A 20,309-nucleotide genomic window follows, 5' to 3' on the forward strand; every position below is an offset into this window, starting at 1 on the left:
GTTGCCTCATTTCATTTAGTTTCAATTTTCTTATTTTCAAATGGTTAATAAAGAAACTCTATTTGCTCTTGAGGACAGAGTTATTCTTTTCTATCGTGAAGTTTCTTCAACTAATAAAAATGTATTTGGTTTATGCCTTTGTTGCAGGGCAGCTTGGAAAATTCAAGGCATATCTACATCAATGTTCCATCTAACAGGCTGTGGGTCTCACCTGGTCCCCTGTGAAATTGCAGTACAAGTAAAGAAACACTGCTTAGCAACACTTGCCCAGCTGTGGAAGCAGGCATTCTCCATCCCGATGGGAAGGAAGGGGATTCAATGGAATAAAAGGTCCCAAGCAATCAGAAAAAGCAGGTTTATTAATGTCGATTTAGTGGCATCAGCTGCTTCCCTGCTTTTCCCTCCTCATGTAATATTTTGAAACACTGCATGATATTTTCAGGATGCTAACATAGACAATCTAATGCATATGTTCCTTACAAATGCAAGCAACGTAAGGCAGATGCATAGAACTTTGACTAATGTTTCCATAAAGCAAGTGTCTGCAAACTATGGCTTGTGAGTGCCACCTGTTTCTGAAAACAATGTTTTATTGGAAGACAGCCATGCCCATCCATTTACGTATCGTCTGTGGTTGCTTTGTGGCAGAGTTGACTAGTTGGGCCAGAAACTGCATGGCTCACAGAGGCCATGAAGAGTTACCATCCAGTCTTTTACCGTAAAGTTAGCCAAACCTTACGGCTATATAGACTAAAACCTTATTTTCTGGTGGAAAACATAAAAAATCAGAAACATAAAGCTCAGTGAAGCATAATTTATTTCCAGCTTGAAAACAATTCTTAACCTCCTTAAGAAGCAGCAACCTCTTAGGAATTTTAACAATTGTGAGAAAGTCCATATATACCAGGTAATACCGAGAGTGTTGTTTTACTGGTCAAAAATGTCAAAAAAGAACCCATATTCTCTTGGGGGAAGATAAGAAGCCTTTCAAGTACGACTGTGAAGAACTGGGAAAAGACAGCCTAAACTTCAGGGTTACAAACAATCTCATAATTCAGTTAGCTCAGTTTCCTAACACGGTATCTGTCACCATTTAAAGTTCGTCTTTGCAAACTGTAAATTGCTGGGAACACACAATGCATAATCGCCTTCCTGTTACTATGTTTAGTCCAGTGTCACTTACCTAAAGTTCTAAAGAGCCCCATTAAAACTGTAATCTGGGTGAACTGAGTAAGAAGGGAATGTTGCTTCTCCAGCACCTTTATTTATGACCTAACTCCTACTCATGCCAATGGTTTCTTCCATCTTCCTATGGAAATTCTGTAGCGATTCGAGAGCTCTATATAAGGTGATTTGCTTTAGCGTGGAATCCACTAGTGAGCACTGACTATTCCCAGTGCCCAGGAATGACACCATCACCCACAGCCTGAGCAGTCCGGAAACAATGGTGCACTATATATTGCCTTCACTAAGAAGCTAGAATGGTTGCCACTGATATGGGAACCTGTTGTGCACTTGGCCAAACTCATGCTCAACTATGTCCCAAGATTTTTACCTGAGACTTTACCTGGTCATCTAGAAGAAGAAGCTCCTGAGTGGTACCAGCTTATGATACCTCCAGGGTTCGCAAGAGGTGAGATGCATCTACGTTACACGGTTTACAATACTGTGAGGAAGATAGACGTGATTTCACCTATTACTGCATGACTTCGGAAATTTTCGTGTTAAAAAATATAAGACCTAATTATTATCAAGTGTGGTGACACATTTTCTAGATTCTAAACTGCTTGAGGAATGCCTTGGCTAAGAGTGACCAGGAGACTGCTATTCTTCAGTTCTTTAACTTAGGACACAACTTGGTCTTTCTTCCATCTTCTGCTGGAGCTTCTGTATTTCATTCTGAAGCTGTTTGTTCTCATTTCGGAATCCTTCTTTTAGTAGTCGGGCCTGTTCCTAAAAAGGTACAAATGGAGACTGAATAAAGTATAGTGTTAAGTAAGTCTCTTAACTTCTATCTAGTGTCCACATTCATGGATTTTAAAAAATATTTGATTTCTTCTTGAAAGTTTCTCTACTGTACTTTTTATTATACAATCTCTTGGGCCTTCTAGCTCTGTGATCACTTTTCCTGAGTCTCCTTTGTTTAGTTAAGAAAGATTTTTGTCTTCTGTTTCTCAATATGTTGATAAACCTAAATTACCAGTCCTAATTTTTCTCCCAATATTGTGTACCACCTTTGTGTGCAATCTTAATGATATATTTAGCTTCAAATCCTGTTTATGGATTTAGACTATTTTATACACACGCGTACACACATAGAGAAATAAATAATTTTCAAAATCTGATAAAGTATCTGAATCTTAGATCAGGGAATTTGATCTAAGCTTCCACAACTTGGTGGCAGGGGCAGCAAAATACAGGCAAGGTAAGGGAATCAGGGCCCCATAAAGACTATAGTGGATTTCTGCACATAATTCCCAGCTCAACACGTACTAGGAGCAGGACCTAGAAAACACGTAGGAGTAACACACTGACACACAGGTGTGAGAGTTAAGGAGCCCCTCTGCTTATAAAGGTTCTCTGAGAGCTGAAAGTCATACTAGGTGTGACAGAAAAAAAAAGTTAAAAAGATTCCTCTTAAGTGGTGCAGATAGTTCAGACATCTCATCAAGCTGTGTGACCCTATAAAAGTTGTTTACTATTTTCTGAACCTCTGTTTCATCTCCTGAGTAACAGAGACATGGCAGTTTTTGCTTCATATACGATTAAGCATGATCAGAGATGAGGCGTTTTTTATAATGTGTAGCAGGTAATAGCTACCACTGATCGAAGGATATACTGAGAACGGACTGGGTGTGACATAACTGCAAAACAAAAACAAAAACAAAAACACAAAACCTTTTAATAACCAGACGTTGGCAGGGGCCAGTTCGGGTAGGCAGATGGGGATTAAAAAGTACAGGTGAGCAAGCGAGGTCCTTCTTCTGGGGTTCGTGTCCTCACTGCCACGGCAAATTTGTGATCAGGGAGAGGGGAGAGAAGACAGAGTAACAGGAACCTTGCGGCGATGCAGTTAATTACCTCAAGTTTAAGGGAGAGGGTTCTCTCTTGCTCTTTCCGCAGCTGCGCCCTGTCGTTCTCCATCTTCTCCGTCAGCTGCCTCACGTGTTCCTGATGACTCTTTTCTTTTTGTTCCATCATCTGCTGATTCTTTATTTGCATTTCCTCCAGCATTTTGTTGCAGCCTGTGCTGCTTCCGCTTTCGCACATTCCACTGTCAGGAGGAAAGGGAGAAAGAAATATGTATGTGGGTGACCATATTGCTTCTTTCTTCCATGTGCACTGATCTGGCATTGTTGCTACTGACTGCGTACAACCGGCGCGGAAATGACTTCAGCAAGTAAGAGGCATTTTATGTCATCCCACTATAGTTCAAGGATTGTAGGTTCATCCAGTTATTTGAAGTTTATGGGCTTCTGGGGCTATCTGGTCTCTTGATTCGCTCCTCACCTTCAATCAACTTTTCCTTCTCTGAGAGAGTCTGGTCTGTCTGAAGAATTGCGTCAGTCACAGACTCCTTGGACTTCAAGTATTCCTGAAGAACCGCTTCAGCCTAGGACCCAGAGAAAATGGAGTAAACAGTAGGAAATGGCTGTGAGCACTTACTTGCCCACCATCTTTCCCTCTAAGAGTTGCTCCTCTTGGCCCTGGTGTGCCCGGTGGTCAAGATTCTCAGTCACCGGGGTGAGCACGAGCTCCAGGCTGGCCAGGCTTGGCCCCCTGCTGAGCAGAATCCTTTATCAGGGACTGAGATAGACACAGAGATGCTCTGTTCTTTTTGACCGAGGACTCTAATTTTGGGGCTGTGGGTGCTGTGGTCCCAATGGGGTGAGCACGCTGGAGAGTGAAGCCACCGTGGACAAAGTGGATCAGAAGAAAGAGGGTGAGGAGGAGAATGGGAGGGAGGGAAGTGTGGGCTTAAGTGGAGCAACAGACAGTGAGATACGCGATGCCATTATTTGAAATCTTGGCTACATCGATCCTTCAAGCAGGTTGAAAGCTGAACTGATGAATTACCATTTTTGCTGAAGCAACTATCATTGGGTTTCTGTCTCTTGCGACATAAAGATCCAGCTGTAATAGTGGTCTACAAGAAATACCTGCTGATTAATCTGATAATCCAGTTTCTAACTTGATTGTGAATTGAGTGCACTCTCTCGGGTGAGCATATAGGCTGCATCTGGTATAACAGGCTCCCTGTCCGTGGTTACTGAATTAGAGCAGGAATGCTGTCAGCCCTGTACGTGCGCATCCATGTGCAGTACGCTTCGTCCCATTGGTGTTTCAAGGAGGCGTGTCAGCAGCTTCCCAGAACCAATCCCAGTTACCTGTATTCCCTTCCTGGGCTCCTGGTCATACTGTTTCTTCAGCTCCTGTATCTTCTCCATGAAAAGACGATACCCTCCTGGTTTAGAATAAACCCCCTGTTTTACACCTTCTTCTAGAGTAGTGAAAATATCCTTAAGTAACGCTTTGCAACGGTCTGATGATTCTTTAAGATTCTGTTTACAAAAGTCATCTCGCTTTTTGTTTAGCTGGGCCTTTAATGTAAAAATAGGAAGTAAGCAAAGTAGGGAAAAGATGATAGCTTGACCTCAGAATTTCTGGAAAGGCTCCTCCCCACCGCCAGAAAAAGCTCTGTGAGCCCTAGAGAAACTTGCAGGCACTCAGCCGGGCCGTATCCTTCCTCCTGATCCTGACTTTCTACAAGTCCCTTTCTGCTTGGAAGTGGAGTTCAGAGCAGAGATTACTAGCTTTACCCTACGCCTTTGGGGATAAACTTACGCGTTATGAATTGGACCAGTGATTATATGTGAAATAAATGGGGCTCAACATAAGCCTGCTCAAGATAAGTGAGACTACAGTTTTCTTTGCTTTTGTCTACAATATCATGTCAGCCTGATAACAATGAGCATGTAATTGGATCAGAAGCTCTGATAGTTACTTATATGCATGTAATTAAATTAGAGTGAAGATTAGATTACTCATGAAAGAAAGAAATTTTCAGTCCATCATAATTAAGTCTACCATAATAAAACTGGTTCCTCTTTTTAAATAACAAATAGTGGTTGTCACCATTTAAAAGTCTGGGTAAAATTGCTTTTGCCAAAATAAGCACCCATTTCATTTTCTAGTAGTACTTTGCTTTCCAAGAGCCTAATCTGTATAAACTTGAGAAAAAAATGACTGCTAATTTCTTTTGAAATAAATGGTCTACATCTTTGAAGGAACTCCTGCCTCTCATAAATCAGAAGAGCAAATATACCGCTAATTTTTTCTGGAACACTTGGTCCACATCCTTAAAAGAGTTCTTCATGAAGACTGTGATGGCCTCTCTCTCACAGGCCCCGTGCAGGTCCAGGAGCTCCTGGAGGGTTTCCGTGGGCAGCTGCACCTTCTGGTCCATCTGCTGGTCATAGTGGGCAATGGCCTTTTGCACTGCGGCCGAGTTCTCGATCTCAGCCAAGGCCAGGACTGCGTTCTCCATGCAGGGAAGATCCCCACTGCTGATGGCACTGACATAGGTCAGCACCAGGGTCTCCAGACCTACGAATAAGGAACAAATGATGACGTTTATTGTAGGTGGGATGAGTAAAGATTCTATTCTGTGTGATCCTGACCATGTCTATTACCAACCGTTTGCCTTAACAGCATCCATGTCCTCAGCATCACCTGGAAACTTGCTAAAAATGCAGACTCTCAGCCTCTGCCCCAGTTCAACTAAATTAGACCGTCCTCTTTGGCAAGATCCTCAGGCGGTAGGTATGCACATCGAAGACTGGGAACCTCTGTTGTAGATAGCATAGGCCTGTGTTTACTGAGTGCATTCACCTTACTCCCAAGCACTGTTAGGACAGAAACCATACCTCCCTCATTGAAGTCTGTATCATCAGCCGTGGTAAGTCCATGGGAAACCCTGGATGAATATGTGGGGAACAATTCTAAAGGAGTCCTCCTTGCTTTTTGTAGCAGATCATTAACCAGCAGAGCTTTCTGGGATGATGGAAGTGCTCTGTATGTGCTATCCAGTATGGTAGACACTAGCCACGTGTAGAGATGAGCCCTTGAGATACAGCTGTGTGATCATTATGTTAAACTTCTTTCATTTTAACTTAGATTTAAATTTCAATAGCCACACCTGTCTAGTGACAGCCATACTGGACAGGACAGGTCCAGCGTCTAGGACACTAAGCTCTTAGAGCTTTTTCCCTTTGGCCTTTCCTATCTTTTCTCACCTAAGAAATCTGAGTGATAAGGTCTATTAGAAATATTGGTGCCATCTAGAACTTAATATGCTGATAGCAGTAGGTTTGCATTTTTCAAAGCTGAAAACTAAGGGGATGTTATACACTGTCCTTTAGTCTTAACAGCGAGAGGGAAGACTGGGAAGAGGACTCACGTGGTCCGTTGACCTTGATGCCTCCTGACAGAGTCTTAGTTTTGGAATTGCTAAAGATGTAGGCGCAGAAGAGTGCAGCTTGGTCCACGAATTCAGAGTCTAGCTCAACATCACGCAGTTCTTCAAGCCGGCTAAGCTGCTTCCTCTGAGTGGGTCGATCAAAGATAAAGCATTTCTTGTTTGGGAAGAACTTCCGGATACAGAGTCGAGGGAGATTAAACATTTTATCTTTTTCACTGGTACCTGGAGGAAGATAAAAGAGAATTTGCCTAATATAGGGGCGTACACACTTTTTCTGAATATTTTAGGCATTTGCAAGCCAGATGGTCTTTTTTCCAAGTACTCTATCTGCCATCACAGCATGAAGGCAGCCTTAGATAGTCTATAAGTGAAGGGGCATAGCTGTTTTCCAGTAAAACCCTATTTACAAAGACAGCTGGCCGGCTGGATTGGCCATCATTTGACTGTGGGCCATAGTCTGCCAACCCCTGGACTAATGCACTGTTCATGCTTTTATTTAATTTCTTCAAATACATGACCATTCTACTCCATACTCTGGCTAATTACAGCATCACAAGCCCTAAGAAGATCATATCAATCTAGGCACAGCACAGGGAAAGGTAAAAGAAAAAGCAACTCTTTCTTAGAACAAGAGAAAATAGTTCAAAATCAAATGAATTAATTCAGGTATTAAACGAGCTCTCAGGTTAAGTAATGGCCCCCGAGAAGAAATAGAAAACATAAATACAAGAAAACTGGATAGAAAACTAAAGAATGATAGTTTTGGGTGCTGACCTCATTTACCAGTTCTCAGTCCCCTTGTTACCTTTCTTCAGCTTGAGTGAATTCTCCAGGTACTCGTCTGGTGTGATACACTGCCCATCTGTTTCCAAGTCTAGGGAGAAATCCCTCAGCATCCACACAAAGTCTGGAAAGAAGCTCACAAAGTCAGCTGAATCCTCAACCCCGTCCTCCTCAGGGGAGGATTTTGCCCTGATTCTATCTGTCAGCTCTGTCACATAGCTGAGCAGCAAATTCAGGAAAACTAGCATAAAAGAAGAGTGTCGCCTCTCCTACGGTAGTTCCACATATTCAAAACTGTCGTTTTGCGTTTGTCCTTTCTTTTTTTAATGGATACAATCTTCTCTACATAAAGTAGACAGGCAACAAGGATTTACTGTAAAACACAGGAAACCACATTCAACGTCCTGCAATCACCCCCAATGGAAAATAATATGAAAACAACCACATATACACCTGACTATCGTTGCTGTACACCTGGAACTATCAATGTTGTAAGTCAACTATACTTCAACTTTTTAAAAAGCCTTGACATGCTCCAAAGGGCCCATGCTATTTTGGCACTGCCAGTTTGCTGCCAGGGACATCTGGAGGGGGCTCTTCGCCTGGTGAGCAATGCTAGGCTTACCACCTTTGTTCTTAACCCAAGTATCAATCCTTCAGTGGGTACATAGGACTTTTTTCCCTGCCCTTGAATTATTTTTTATGTTTCTCTTTTTGGGTCTGATTCTCCAGGATTCACAGTTAGGCAGCTATCTTTTGTAAATACAGGCCTCCCTTCTGAATGTGATGCTGTTCTGGACCCCAAAAAGGATACTGTAGTTGGTCCATGGCCTGCTGGTTAATGGTTCCCATACTATTGTATACAAACGTGCTGCTTAGCAATATTGCTAGGGCAAAGATCCAGGAGTCATTCTGGTTGTCACCCTGGGAATCAGAACACATTTGGGCCAAGATTATATTTCATTGTCATGGCACTTTCCAGATCAGCAGGAGTAAAAGGATGTTCTTTTAATTAGAGGTTTTTTAATTTATTTTTTCAGACTAATGACCTATAAAAGGAAACCAAATCTAAGCAAAAATGATTGTCAGGAGGACTTGAACTTCGTTTCATCTATTTATTTATTTTTAGAGGAGGTACTGGGGACTGAACCCAGGGCCTTGTGCATGCCAGGCATGCGCTCTACCACTTGAGCCACATCCTCCCCCAGGGCTTGAACTTTGAATAGTTTTCTGATTGGGATTTTTCATTTACACTAATTCTGACTAGATCCTCTTAAGATGATTGATAGATAATTGCAAAACAAATAGTCAATGTTGTTAGACTTTGTAAGACCTTAAGTATAATTTAAATTTAAATTTTTCTCTTCATTTTTACAGAAAATTGTCTTAATATAAGAATAATAATACTTGGATCAATCATTCAGCAATTATTATGCATCTAACACTTCCCACTACTTACCTTATGCAATATTGAAAATAATACTATGAGGCAAATATAGATCTGTTATATGTGTTTTACAAATCAGAAAGCTGAGCTTGAAAGAGGTCTAATAATTTGTGAGGGTCACTGTGTTACTGACAGAGTTTAAATTTAAAGCCAGGGATGTGGGATAGAACCTGATCCCTTAACTAAAATTCTTTGCAGGATAAGAGTCATTACGCTGATTTTGTTTGTGCTACCTTTATGCATCTGAGTTCACTGGCGTAGCCTACAACCAGCCTATCATTAATAATTAGAATACTCTCTACTGACCACTATGCTCTGCTTCTAGGGTTCTGCCTAATGAATATTTTCCTGACCCATAGTTGTTAAGATTGGTCTCATGGCACATAGACAGAAATGAAAAAAAAAAAAAAAAACATGATTGAGTGCAAGCTTTTATTTAAAGAAAAATTAAATCTTGTAGAGACTATTCAGAAATGGGGAGCTTATTCCAAATCTGAATCCTCAATGCTTACCTTCTCCACATCCCCCAGGCCCTCAGTGTCAAGCAGAACTAGAGTGCGGTTTGGCTTCTGGGGGTGAGGCACACACCACATCCAGATGCCCTTGGTGTGAGACTGCACCGTGGAGCCCAGGGAGAAGCCTGAGAGGGGGCGTGGGGAGAAAACAGGTGGAATTTTAATATCAGGAGGTCCTGGAAATTGAAATAAAAGTTAATAAATCAAGTTTAGGAGAGAGAACTGAAAACACAACCAGTATTTATCTTACTTACAATCAAAAAAGCAGGGAAGTTAAGATATCAATCAACACACTAGAAATAGAAGGAAACTAACTCAACACAAGAAAGGTGCTGTATGCAACATTAGATTCAATGGTGAAGACAGAAAGCTTTCTTTCTGCAAAAATTAACCAAAATGGATCAGAGGCCTAGAATGTATTAGCTAAAACTATAAAACTAAAAGGAAACATACGTGAAATGCTTCACAATATCGGATTTGGCAATGATTTCTTAGATATGACACCAAAAGCATAAGCAACAATAAAAATAGACAAGTTGTCCTTCATCAAACTAAAACTTTTGTGTATTAAAGGACACCATCAACACAGTTAAATAGGTAACAAATGGGAAAAAAATATTTGCTAGTCATCAATGTGTTAAGGGATCGATATCCAGAATATATAAAGAATTCCTACAAAAAACAAAAAAGCAAATTAAAAAAACAAACAAATTAAAAAATGAGCAAAGGACCTAAATAAGCAATTCTCCAAAGAAATTATTCAAAAGACTAATAAACACATGGAAAGACACTCAGCATCACTAGTCATTAGGGAAGCACAAATCAGAACCATAATTCTCTTGTAATAACCTATACTGGGAAATAACCTGGAAAATATATATATAACTGAATCACTTTGCTGTATATCTGAAACTAACAATATTGTGAATCAACTGTACTTAAAAAAAAAGACAGAGCAGCCAAACGTGTATTGTAGATCCTATGTGAATCTTGAAAGTTAACAGATATGTATAAGAAAATTGGAAAATGTAAAACTGAATGAATATTTGATAATATTAGAAAATTATTAATTTAGAAAACCACAGTGAGATACTTCAGACCCATTAGGACGGCCAAAAAAAGAGAAAATACCAAATGTTGATAAGAGAAATTAGGACTCTTGTGCATTTCTGGTGGGAATGTAAAATGGTCATGTTTCTGGGGAAAAGTTATGGTGATTTCTAAAAAATTAAACATAGAATTATCATATGATCCAACAATTCCACTTCTTGGTATATACCCAAAGTACATGAAAGCAGGGACTTGAACAGATATTTGTAACCCCATGTTCTTAGCAATGTTATTCATAAGAGCCAAAATGTGGAAGTAACCAAGATGTCCATTCACAGATAAATGGATAAACAAATTGATATGCACATACAAATATTCAGCCTTAAAAAGGAAGAGAATTTGACACATGCTACAACATTGATGAACCTTGAAGATATGATGCTAAGTGAGATAAGCCATCACAAAAGGGAATATAGTGTATGAGTCCTCTTACATGAGACTTCAAGGGCAGTCAGATTTATAGACAGCATGTAGAAAGATGTTGTCAAGGGCTGGAGTTATTGTTTATTGGGGTACAGAGTTTCTGTTCAGGGAAACTCATGGAGATGGATGGTGGTGATGTTTGCACAACAGTGTGAATTTACTCAATGCCACAGAACTTAAAAATGGTTACAGTGGTCAATTTATGTTATGCATATCTTACAACAGTTAAAAAAAAAGGATAGAAAAAAGACAAAATGCAAAATGCAAAGAGGCATGAGCTGATTCTTTCAGATCATAGTGAAGATATGAGCATAACTGTGATTTGAAAGTGAGCTTTCAATATTCCTCCCCATCTCTAACTTCCTCTCTTCCTATCACCGTCCTGAATGCTGGGAGTGTGGGTGGGCAGAAGGGACTCAGGGAGACTCTGCTGGTGTCCTCACTTACCCTTGCTCTTCCCAGCCAGCTTGTTCATCAGGTAGGATTTGCCTGTGCGGTAGAGGCCCACGATGGCCACCACCACCACTGGCTGCGTGATGGCAGACAGGATGGTCAGAGCTTTCGGATTAGCCACCAGTCGCCCATTAGTGTTCTCAATGAGGCACAAGGGTTCTGGCATGTGGATCGCTGAAGCCATGTTCCCTTGTCTGCAAGAAAAGAGATGGGATGAATTAGAATTTTTAGTCTAAACGGATCAAGAACTTCCACCAGGTTACTTTGCATTCAGAAGGAAGGTCATAAAATTCCCCAACATGGCCAAAAGTTTTGGGTCAATCGTGAGATAGAAGGAGGAAAGATCTGTATCATTTTAGAAAGTTACAGAAGTATTATCAAACTAGTCCATTAAAAATATTGATACCACAGTGATTTATGAACAAAATCTTTCATTTAGTTTATCATGGAAAACTTTCCTTTTGGATTCTCATTAAAAATTTTATAGTAGACATTAAGTGGAAAGTAAAATTGGATTTAAAGGGATTTGTTGTACATCCTGCCTATGTGTGAGAAATTCAGTCGTGTTTATTCACTAACCCTTACTAGCAATAAAGACTTCCATGAATAAATGTTCCATCATTTGATGTACGTCTTTGAACAATTTCCAGAGATTTTGAATGTGTCCCCACCCCCCACCTACAAGTTAATGCTTATTTTTACTGGAATGAGAGTCCAAAACTTCTCACACTGCTATCTTGGAAGTGGAACCAATATCACTTACTATTGCAAATTTTATAAAAATGTATGACCTTGTGAATCACGAGGCTAGGGACCCTTTCGAAGCCTTGGTGTGGGCTTGTGTGAGCAGGGGTGCTGACACTTAGACTTGATTAGCTTCCCAATAAATCAGCCTCCAGCTGAGGGGGGGTAAACTGCACAACTCTAATCACTGCACGTTGCTAAAACTCATGTTTGCGCATATATGTGTGTGTGGTGTAATGGAACAAAAGACAACGGAATAAAGATTAGAAGATCAGGAGGCAGATCAGGAGAGCAAGAGAGAAAGTTGCTCAGAGGACATACCTATTTTTCCAGCCATACACTTCCAAGTTTTCTGTTTCTTCTTTTTTCCCCTTTTGGTAGAGGAGAAGGAGAAGCAGGAAAAGGAGAAAGAAGGGTAGGGGAGAGGGTCGCGGAGGGGAGAGGCGGGAGGGAGCTGAAAAGAAGAGAGAAAGCTGTCAGACAAGTGGGTGATGAGGAAGCAGGCGCCTAGCCAAGGAGTTGAGGGGAAGAGTTTCCAGAAGGCAGGATCAAAGCTCCTTGACAGCACAGAAGGGACAAAGGAAACAAAGATGGTGCCTTTAGTGCTGCCCCACCGTGGATTCTTTAAGGAGGAAACTTTTTAGCAAAGCAGTGGGGCTGAACTCAGTGCCTAATGGGTAGGGAGTGAGTTGGCACCAAGAAGCTGGACCTAGTGAACCCGCACTATTTCTAAAAGCAGTTCTTTGAAATGAAGTTCAAATACACGATTGAGGAGTGCGGTCTCTTCATGAATCTACACCTTTCACTTTGGTTTCAGGGTTTTTTCTTTGTCTTTAGCAATGTGAGTGTTGTTTTCCTGCTTCTCATTTACTATTCTTTCCTTCTCATGAAAATAACGTATTTATAGCCCCTTCAGTTCCTTAGCTGCAGGCAGATCAGTATTGAGCGAGTTCCATCAAAGACAGCAGTAATTTAATCATGTTCCCAGTCAGCTCACACAGCACCAGCAAAGAAGAAGACAGTCCTCATGCATTTCAAGCTCTTAGGTTAAGCCCCACGTCCTAGGTGCTTAATCCCACACCAGCACGGTGATGACACAGGGCAGACAGCAGGGCTCCATCTGACCTCGTGGCGCACGGCACGCTCAGCTGCAGCCGACCTTGATGCTGGTCATTTTTTAGAAAACTAGCTGACCTTTATAAATCCCTTCCCACCCCGCACCAGTTGTAACATGGGCTCCTTTCCCCAAGGAGAGCTCCTTCAGCCCTGGAGCGAGAGCTGCTCTGAGGACAAAGCAGAGAGGTCTTACCTGTTTTCTTCTCAGTTCTGCGACTTCTCTGTCTCTCGCGAGGTGGTTAGCCTTTTATCTCACCCACCCAAAGTCATGGAGCGCTCCTGACTTCTTTTAGAGTGCTGACAGTCAGCAGTAAAGCAAGCTCTGTTATAGACTTCAAGTAAAATGAAATTGAAAGCATTGAGTACAAAGCAATGACTCACCAACCATAAAAGGAATTTTTGGAAGCTATGCTCATAGGAGGGTACATGGATTGGGCACAAGTTCTCAACTAGAACTTTCACATTATCTTTTTTTTTTTTTTAAAAATATCTTAGAAACCATTTGCTGTTTAAAAGAGTGGCTATTAGATATTTAAATATAATGGAATGTATTTCAGGATTGGGGGTCAGTTTGAGAAAGCCAGAAGGAGGAAGCATATTAAATTTTAGTTTTAATTTCCTTAAATAATGGACACACCTACAGTGAACTTGGCTCCTCATTGACGCATATGGTGAGGAAAAGGACATGTCTTGTACATTCATGAACACACAGTACCTGGAACGGAATACCCCGTGCACAGGCAGGAAGGGGCGCCAAGTATCGCACACGTGTTCCAGGCTCAGCACTGACGGCGCTACATGGGTTCAGTAACTCACATCTCATAACAAACATTTCCCCGCCATTTTACAGAAACTGAGGCACAGAGAGAGTTAATGTCTTGTCCCAAATCACAGTACTGTAAATGATCTCACCAAATCATTCTTGATCCCAAACCCTCTTGTTAAACCAGTTCACTGCACTGCCTTTCTGTGTTTGTGGGGTAAACAGCAACAGAAGGAGCTGCTTTATTTGTTGACTGTTCTCTAAGAGTTACATATATTACATGCCTCGCTCAATCCTAACTACAACTGTGCAAAGTAAGTGGCGTCGTCTCCATCTTATAGTGAAAACAATGAGGCTTACAAACAGTGAGGCCTACAAACAAACAATGAGGGAGGGTAAACAGCATGCCTGTTCAAATTCACTAAGCAAGTCATCGATGTGGGGTGTGAATCTGAAACCCTGTTTACCCTTAAATTGTTTTGCTTTTTCTCCCCCTTGACAATGAATAGAGAAGTGAGAAGGAAAGGAGATATTTATAAGGTTCTCTCCTGATCCCACAGTACACCTGGAAGTCTGTGTCTGAAGTTTAAGAAATGAAATTGAATACTCTTTCCTTTCCCACTTTGCTATTATCTTTTTAAATGTCTGAGTAAGGAGCATTTTAATTTGCTTTGAAAAATATGGTTTATCTGGGTCTTTCAGTTGCTGGAACGCACCCAGATTCTTCCTGCCTGAGCAGTCTGTGTACAGTGATTTTCTGCATCTGAAACTTTCCCCTGGTCTTGGCAGGACTGGCTTCTTATTCTACTGCTCTCAGTGAAGTGGCATCTTCTCACTGAAGTCTTCCATGAACCATTGTCAATCTCCATCCCATCACCTTGGTTTTTCTTCCTTTTCCCTCTTGATTACCTGCAATTCAAGCTCGTAAGAACATGGACCTCATGTATTCACGGTGTATCTTCAGCCATTAAAACAGGGCTTGGCAGAGAGTATAAGCTCAATGGGTATCATGTGTGACTAAATATAAAATGACCCCAAATATGACAGAAAACCCACATTATTGCCAATTTGAAATGTAGAAGAAATAATAAAATACGTATGTAAAGCATTTATTTGTTAATATAGTTACACACATTTAAAACTATACATTTTATGTATATGTAATACTAATGTATTGTTTTTTCTTACTCACATTGTATAAAATGACATTTCAATTGAAATTTAGTTGCCGTACAATATTGTATTATTGTCCGGTGTCCTATGTAATGATTTGACAGGTGTCCACATTATGGTGATCACCACAATAAGTTTGTAACCATTTACCCCCATGCAAAGTTATTAAAATGTTATTGACCATGTTCTTATGCTGTATATTAAATCTCTGTGGTTTATGCCTTTTGTAAGTGGAGGTTGGTACCTCCTAACCCCCTTCACCGCTTTGCCCACCGTGGCTCTGTATTTGCAAAAGTGGATGGAAACACTGGTGATGTAACCTTACTGACTATACTAATGATGACATTCTGATTAGTCATTTTATAAATGGGAAGTCTGGCTCTCCTCTGCTTTTTCTCATGAGAAAGGATTTTCTGGTGTTGATTAAGGACAACTTGCAACTATTTTTTTTTTTAACACATGCCAGTTGAAAGTGAAAGCAAGTTTCAGTTTCTCCGAAACTGACTAGAGGTTAGGAAAACAGCTCTTTCCTGATCAGCACAGAGTGCGCAGCTGCGGCTTTTGTGTTTCAATGTCAGGCTGCTTGAACTATTTTCTGGGCAAGTTTTCTCTTGGCAGTTTTCTAGGGAGGTTTTCTCTAAATGCTGGTTGTGAGCTATAATTCCTCACTTTCCAGTGTACTTGGAGTTGCAGTGTCTAGAATGCTTGCATTCCTTTAAGAGATAGTCGCAGATCAAGTTAATTTGCATGTTGGTATTATTACATTAAAACTTCACATATGTGTACATGCCCAGTGGTTTTAAATGTTGTCCAGAGTTATAGGTCCCAAGAATAGACTTTGAACTTCAGGTGTGGGATGTTTTTATATTAAGCTGCTTTTCACACGAAGAACTTCATGCAGCACCAGGGACTCATTTATTCAGCTGGGGTCACTAAGTCTCACATACAACGGAGCCAAGACCAGCAGATTAGGAACAGAATCCGCAGTGTACATGTGTGTTTAGAAAGCATACGTACTGTGTGCACCTGTGCTAGGTGCTCAGGGGGTATGAAGATCAATTAGACGCAGTCATTGCCCTAAGACCGACTTAATGTAGTGAGTGGGATTGACGTGCACTCAGTTAATAGAAAGTTTCATCGACTGTACCAAATATGCCACACGGTGAGGGGTGCTGAGGGTAGGGGAGTATTTATGTGTGCGTGCGGAGGGCTACGTGCGACCTCTCTGTATTTTCTGCTCAATTCTGTTGTGAACCTGAAACTGCTCTAAAAGAATAAAGTCTATTAAATAGATAAAAATAAAAGGAAAAGAATGGAAAGGAGAGGGAGGGGGGAGCACCGATTACTGAAGCGGCTAGTCTCAATAGCTCAGATGGAAACTTTCACCCACGGGGAATTTATTTTGATGTCAGTTATATGAAATGGATTGTATTGTAGTTTGAAAACAATGGCCTGACGGTTGTTCCTTTTCATATTTAAATTTCTTTCTTAACTATCTATTCTGCCCTGCCTATCCTAATGAACTCAGTACTATGCTTTAAATGACGATATATTTTGTTTCAGTACTGTAGTGAATTTTTTTCCAATGTATGTTTTGGCTCCTCTGACCAACCAATCCTTATTGAAAAGTAGGATCACTTCGTGAAATTCCTTCAGAATTGGGATTATATTGGATATAACAGGCAAATACAAACTGACTTATAAATACTATTTTTAGGTCATTGCTTTCATTTTGGAGCATAGCTTGTTGCTTCATTTAAAACCCCTTTTTAGTTTTCCAGAATTATTGTGTAGTTTTCTCTATTTCTCTTCAAATTCAAATTGTTATAATTGCCTTACTGTTTTTCCTTTTTAATTGGAGTTAAAAAACAGATAACACAAACTTTACCATCCTAACTATTTTAAGTGTACACATTAAATATAGTTAAATGTTAATTATATTCACGTCATTGTGGAACAGATCTGTAGAGATATTTCACCCTGCAAAACTGAAACTCTATACCCACTGAGCACCCCCATTACCCTCTCACTCCAGCCCTTGACAACGAAAAGTTTGTATGAGTTTGACTATCTTATATATCTCATATAAGTGTAAAAAATAGGTATTGCTTTTTTTGTAACACGGTTATTTTATTTTAAATAGTATCTTCATGGTTAATCCATGTTGAAGCATGTGACAAGATTTTTCTTTTTTAAGGCTAGTATTTCATTATATGCATATGCATTTTCTTTATCTATCTGTTGGATTCTAATATAGCAGAATTTCTGGGTTGTATGGTAAACTCTGTTTTAAATTTTTTGAAGACACAGTATACAAATATCCATAGTTGCTGCATAATTTTTCATTTCTACTCACATTTCACAAGGGTTCCAGTTTTTCAATATGCTCACCAATATTTCCTCCTTCCTTCCTTCCTTCCTTCCTTCCTTCCTTCCTTCCTTCCTCTCTTTCTTCCTCTCTTTCTTTCTTTCTTTCTTTCTTTCTTTCTTTCTTTCTTTCTTTCTTTCTTTCTTTCTTTCTTTTGTGGTCATCCTAATAGGTGTGAGGTGATATCTTGGAGTTTGGAGTTTGGATTTGCATTTCTCTAAGGATTAGTGATATTTAACATCTTTTCATATATTGCTAGCCATTCATTTATCTTCTTTGGAGAAATGTATCTTCAACTCCTTCGACCATTAAAAAACTGGACATTTGTTTTTGTTGTTGTGAATTGTAGGAGTTCTTTATATATTCTGGATACTTGTCCCCTACCAGATATATGATTTTCAAATATTTTCTCCCATTCTGTAGGTTGCATTTTCACCCTGTTGATTGTTTCCTTTGATGAACAGAAGTTTTAATGTTTGATGCAGTACCATTTGGCTGTTTTCACTTTTGTTTCCTGTGCTTTTAATGTCATAGGCAATAAATCATAGTCAAATGCAATGTCATTAGGCTTTTCCTTATGTTATCTTCTAGGAGTTTTATAGTTTCAGATCTTATATTTAGATCTTAAATATATTGAGTTAATTTTTGTATGTTTTAAGGATTCAACTTCACTCTTTTGTACATGGATATTTAGATTCTCCAACACCATTTGTTGAATAGATTTTTCTTTACCCATTATGTGATCTTGATAAGCTTGTTGAAGATCATTTGATCATATATGTGAGAGTTTATTTCTGAATTGTGTATATGTCTGCCTTTTTTAAAAAACATTTTTTATTGATTTATAATCATTTTACACTGTTGTGTCAAATTCCAGTATAGAGCACAATTTTTCAGTTATACATGAACATATATATATTAATTGTCACATTTTTTTCTGTGAGCTACCATAAGATCTTGTATATATATTTCCCTGTGCTATACAGTATAATGTTGTTTATCTATTCTACAATTTTGAAATCCCAGTCTATCTCTTCCCACCCCCTGCCCCCTTGGCAACGACAAGTGTGTATTCTATGTCTCTGAGTCTATTTCTGTTTTGTATTTATGCTTTGTTTGTTTGTTTGCTTGTTTTTTAGATTTCACATATGAGCGATCTCATATGGTATTTTTCTTTCTCTTTCTGGCTTACTTCACTTAGGATTCTCCAGGAGCATCCATGTTGCTGCACACGGCGTTATGTTGTAGGTTTTTATGTCTGAGTAGTATTCCATTCTTTAAATATATCACTTCTTCTTTATTCCGTCATCTGTTGATGGACATTTAGGCTCTTTCCATGTCTTGGCTATTGTAAATAATGCTGCTATGAACACTGGGGTGCAGGTGTCATCCTGAAGTAGGGTTCCTTCTGGATATATGCCCAGGAGCCGGATTCCTGGGTCATACAGTAAGTCTATTCCTAGTCTTTTGAGGAATCTCCATACTGTTTTCCACAGTGGCTGCACCAAACTGCATTCCCACCAGCAGTGAAGAAGGGTTCCCCTTTCTCCACAGCCTCTCCAGCATTTGTCATTTGTGGATTTTTGAATGATGGCCATTCTGACTGTCGTGAGGTGACATCTCATTGTAGTTTTGATTTGCATTTCTCTGATGCTTACTGATATAGAGCATTATTTCTTGTGCCTATTGATCATTTGTATGTCTTCCTTGGAGAATTGCTTATTTAGGTGTTTTGCCCATTTTTGGATTGGGTTGTTTATTTTTTTCTTATTAAGTCATATGAGCTGCTTATATATTCTGGAGATAAGGCCTTTGTCAGCTTCATTTGCAAAAATTTTTTTCCCATTTCGTTGGTTGTCTTTTTGTTTTACTTATGGTTTCCTTTGCTGTGCAGAAGCTTGTAATTTTCATTAGGTCCCATTTGTTTATTCTTGCTTTTATTTCTATTGCTTGAGTAGACTGTTCTAGGAGAACATGTTTGAGATGTATGTCAGATAAAGTTTTGCCTATATTTTCTTCTAGGAGGTTTATTGTTATCTTGTCTTATGTTTAAGTCTTTGATCCATTTTGAGTTGATTTTTGTGTATGGTATAAGGGAGTGTTCTAGCTTCATTGTTTTACATGCTGCTGTCCAGTTTTCCCAACACGATTTGCTGAAGAGACTGTCTTTATTCCATTGTATATTCTTGCCTCCTTTGTCAAAGATTAGTTGACCAAAAGTTTGTGGGTTCATTTCTGGGCTCTCTATTCTGTTCCATTGGTCAATATGTCAGTTTTTGTACCAATATCATGCTGTCTTGATGACTGTAGCTCCATAGTATTGTCTGAAGTCTGGGAGAGTTATTCCTCCAGCTTCTTTCTTTCTCTTCATTCATGCTTTGGCAATTCTAGGTCATTGGTGGTTCCACACAAATTTTATTATGGTTTGTTCTAGTTCTGTGAAATATGTCCTGGGTAATTTGATAGGGATTGCATTAAATCAGTGTGACCATTTTAATAATATTGATTCTTCGAATCCAAGAGCATGGGATATCTTCCCATTTTTTAAAGTCTTCTTTTATTGACTTCATCAATGGTTTATAGTATCCTGTGTACAATTCTTTCACCTCCTTGGTTAGATTTACTCCTAGGTATTTTATTACTTTGGGTGCTATTTTAAAGGGGATTATTTCCTTACTTTCTTTTTCTGTTGATTCACCATTAGTGTAAAGAAATGCAACTGATTTTTGAACGTTAATCTTGTAACCTGCTACCTTGCTGAATTCTTCAATCAGCTCTAGTAGCTTTTGTGTGGACCTTTTAGGGTTTTCTATATATAGTAACATGTCGTCGGCATATAGTGACACTTTTACCTCTTCTTTTCCACTTTGGATCCCTTTTATTTCTCTCTCTTGCCTGATTGCTGTGGCTAGGACTTCCAGGACTATGTTGAA

General features: G+C 39.6%; 2 protein-coding genes and 1 long non-coding RNA gene across 3 annotated transcripts in view; 1 reads left to right on the top strand and 2 right to left on the bottom strand.

The window, feature by feature from the left end:
• LOC105102711 (guanylate-binding protein 7) overlaps nt 1-20,309 on the bottom strand; it is a 123,892-nt gene that overhangs the window by 53,371 nt on the left and 50,212 nt on the right. The window lies entirely within an intron of this gene.
• Nucleotides 801-13,424, bottom strand: LOC105106759 (guanylate-binding protein 1-like). Its single transcript, XM_064493365.1, is given in 12 exon segments — nt 801-1,953; nt 3,082-3,242; nt 3,245-3,274; nt 3,511-3,613; nt 4,389-4,601; nt 5,327-5,607; nt 6,461-6,703; nt 7,287-7,483; nt 8,079-8,188; nt 9,224-9,351; nt 11,207-11,406; nt 13,266-13,424. Coding segments are annotated over 11 exon segments (1,770 nt in total). The 5' UTR covers nt 11,397-11,406; nt 13,266-13,424; the 3' UTR covers nt 801-1,839.
• LOC135322862 (uncharacterized) lies at nt 5,576-6,636 on the top strand. The gene is made up of 2 exons (XR_010383764.1): nt 5,576-5,819; nt 6,423-6,636. It is a non-coding gene; the product is annotated as an uncharacterized LOC135322862 (long non-coding RNA).

This window comes from Camelus dromedarius, chromosome 14 (assembly GCF_036321535.1).
Source record: "Camelus dromedarius isolate mCamDro1 chromosome 14, mCamDro1.pat, whole genome shotgun sequence".
NCBI classification, from domain to species: domain Eukaryota; kingdom Metazoa; phylum Chordata; class Mammalia; order Artiodactyla; family Camelidae; genus Camelus; species Camelus dromedarius.